At 43.7% G+C, this 2,519-nt stretch overlaps 1 protein-coding gene across 1 annotated transcript; it reads right to left on the bottom strand.

Annotated features, from left to right (window-relative positions):
* Positions 1-357: 357 nt before the first annotated feature.
* Positions 358-1,794, bottom strand: LOC125520396 (putative disease resistance RPP13-like protein 1). Its single transcript, XM_048685317.1, has one exon. The coding sequence runs from the start codon at positions 1,792-1,794 to the stop codon at positions 358-360; it is 1,437 nt and encodes a 478-aa protein (XP_048541274.1).
* Between the last annotated feature and the right edge of the window lie 725 nt (positions 1,795-2,519).

A 2,519-nucleotide genomic window follows, 5' to 3' on the forward strand; every position in this document is an offset into this window, starting at 1 on the left:
TACTTTGGTATCAGCTGCAAAATGCAATGTTCATGGTGATGATATGTATACCTCTTTCTCGTTGGTTCAATTATTTTTGTTTCAATAACAAGCCACCTCACCGAAACAAGCTACAGCCACTGCCACTTCAAATGACGTTGTCCGTAATTTAAGAAAGAGCATGTGGATTGTTGTATCTGATTAGAAAAACATACAAGTTCAAGGTATGCTAATTGAGATCTGTAATACATACATTTACTTCAATGGTATACATGAACACATCCGTTTAACTACAAAGCCACATGAACACATCCATCTGTAATGTTTTATTAATGAAAATACAACGAGAGATCTATTACAAAGAGTTCAGAAACAGAATCAGATTGGCAGTCCTCGTCGCTTCCTCGCTGGCAAGGCACCACCTTCATGTACATCCTGAGCACGACTTGTAACACAATGAAGATATGATCTATGAGGGGGTATCCTTGATTTCCAGGCAATTAGAGTGAAGTCTCCTTCCGGTCTAACACTAGGATCTGCCAGAAGGTCCCCCAGTGTCACACTTGGTGAATCCTCCTTGAGTGTGTAAGGTAGCAAGCTAAGCGGATGCAAAGCAAGGTCCGTTATGTCCACTGGACGGCCTTGTTCTATAAGCTTGTTTGGATGCAAACCATAGCTTGACAGGTTTCTTTTAACCATTTTCATCCCTTTATCCAATATGCAACGCCAAAACTGAGCATGATGATTCCTTCTCAATGCATCTGCGAACACATTTATTTCAACAAGTGAACCTCGGACACTATGCAACTCCCTGGTAAACTCGTCTGCTATTTGTACTAGCTGTGGATGTTCGGCAGGGTCTACACTCCCGAATGCCAGTGTCTTGAAGAGGTACCTCAACTCGTCATAAGATAGAACACTTAGGAAAATAGGTTGCACTGATCCAAACCTGGCTAATCTTTTGAGTTTACTTATGATGATGATTTTGCTTCCTCTGCTCATTCTTATGAGAAATGAGTGAAATTTTTCCCAGTCATCGTCAACTACATCAGAAGCAAACTCAATAACGACCAGCATCATCCCAAACATGGTCCTTCCATGGTCAAGTATCGGCAATAGGTTGTCTCCGTTCAAGTGCAAAATAGAGGAGAAGCGTGAGCGAACCTGTTCGTCGCCACAAACATGAGCAACCAATGTCTTCTTCCCAACTCCACCACCACCTATGATCGGAAGAACTGCCGGTGCATGATCACCAGGAGAGTCGTTGTGCTCCAACAAGAATCTCAAGAGCTTTTGCTTTTCAGCATGTCGGCTGAAGATGAAGTTGTTGGTGTAAAGATAAATATCATATGGCCTACGAGACATGCGCTCGCATCCACCCAAGAGCACAACAAATTCCACCATATTAGCAACTGCAATTTCTAAGCTTTCCAAGGCACCTTCTGACTCGAGGCGCATGGCCTTGTCATCATTCTCAGTTTTTGTTCGAGAACGCTTGGAAGGAATGGATAAATGCAAGCTGCTGCTAGATGAGTCGGCACTATCTTGGAGTGTTTGGTACCTCAAGGTGTCCAGCGTGCGGTGTCCTCTGTACATGGCATCTGAGAGCATCTTGAGCTGCAATATCATCCCAGAGTTGGTTATGTACCGCCCATCCGCTTCCTCGACGACGATGCTGACTCTCATCAGGAGGTGCTGCAATCTGTCCACCACCTTCTCTGATTGTGCATGGCTCAAGGAGTGGTACTTGTTCATCAGGAAGGAGATGAAACGACTCACCAATTCACCTGTAACTGCAGATATGGAAGCCTCCATGACAGCAACCACACAGTCGATGAGGGAAGCTGCTGCTGGTTGGTCTCTATTGAGTCTGGACAAATTGACTAGACTCTGCCAAGTTTCACAGAGATACTTTGCAAAGTCTCCAAGCTATTGACTTGCACGATTTAAAGGGTGGGTGACGGACGGCTGCTAACATTGTATACTTATAAACTACCTGTAGTTGTACGGTATATTGGCATAATGGCCCATGGAATACAGAAGTTGCAGTCCTAACCTAAACATGAGAACGACAAGCCAACTGTCCGAGCAACATGAAAACAGTGACTTGTATTTTCAATATCTTCATCAGTAGTACTAGGTAGGTTCGAATTAATATTGTTCCATGACAAACATGTACGCTGTAATTATCCTTGCATTTGTCTTCCATTGGACTCGTTTTATATTTCACACAGCATCTGGTATTTGTGCACTCTGCAGTACCAAAGTTTACAACAACAACAAAGCCTTTAGTCCCAAATAAGTTGGGGTAGGCTAGAGATGAAATCCATAAGATCTCACGACCAACTCATGACTCTGGCACATGGATAGAAAACTTTCACGCACCCTTGTCCATAGCTAGTTCTTTGGTGATACTCCAATCATTCAGGTATCTCTTGACAGACTCCTCTCATGTCAAATTCGGTCTACCCTGACCTCTCTTGACATTCTCCGCACGCTTTAACCATCCGCTATACACTGGAGCTTCTAGAGGACTGCGT

This window comes from Triticum urartu, chromosome 7 (genome assembly GCF_003073215.2).
Source record: "Triticum urartu cultivar G1812 chromosome 7, Tu2.1, whole genome shotgun sequence".
NCBI lineage: Eukaryota > Viridiplantae > Streptophyta > Magnoliopsida > Poales > Poaceae > Triticum > Triticum urartu.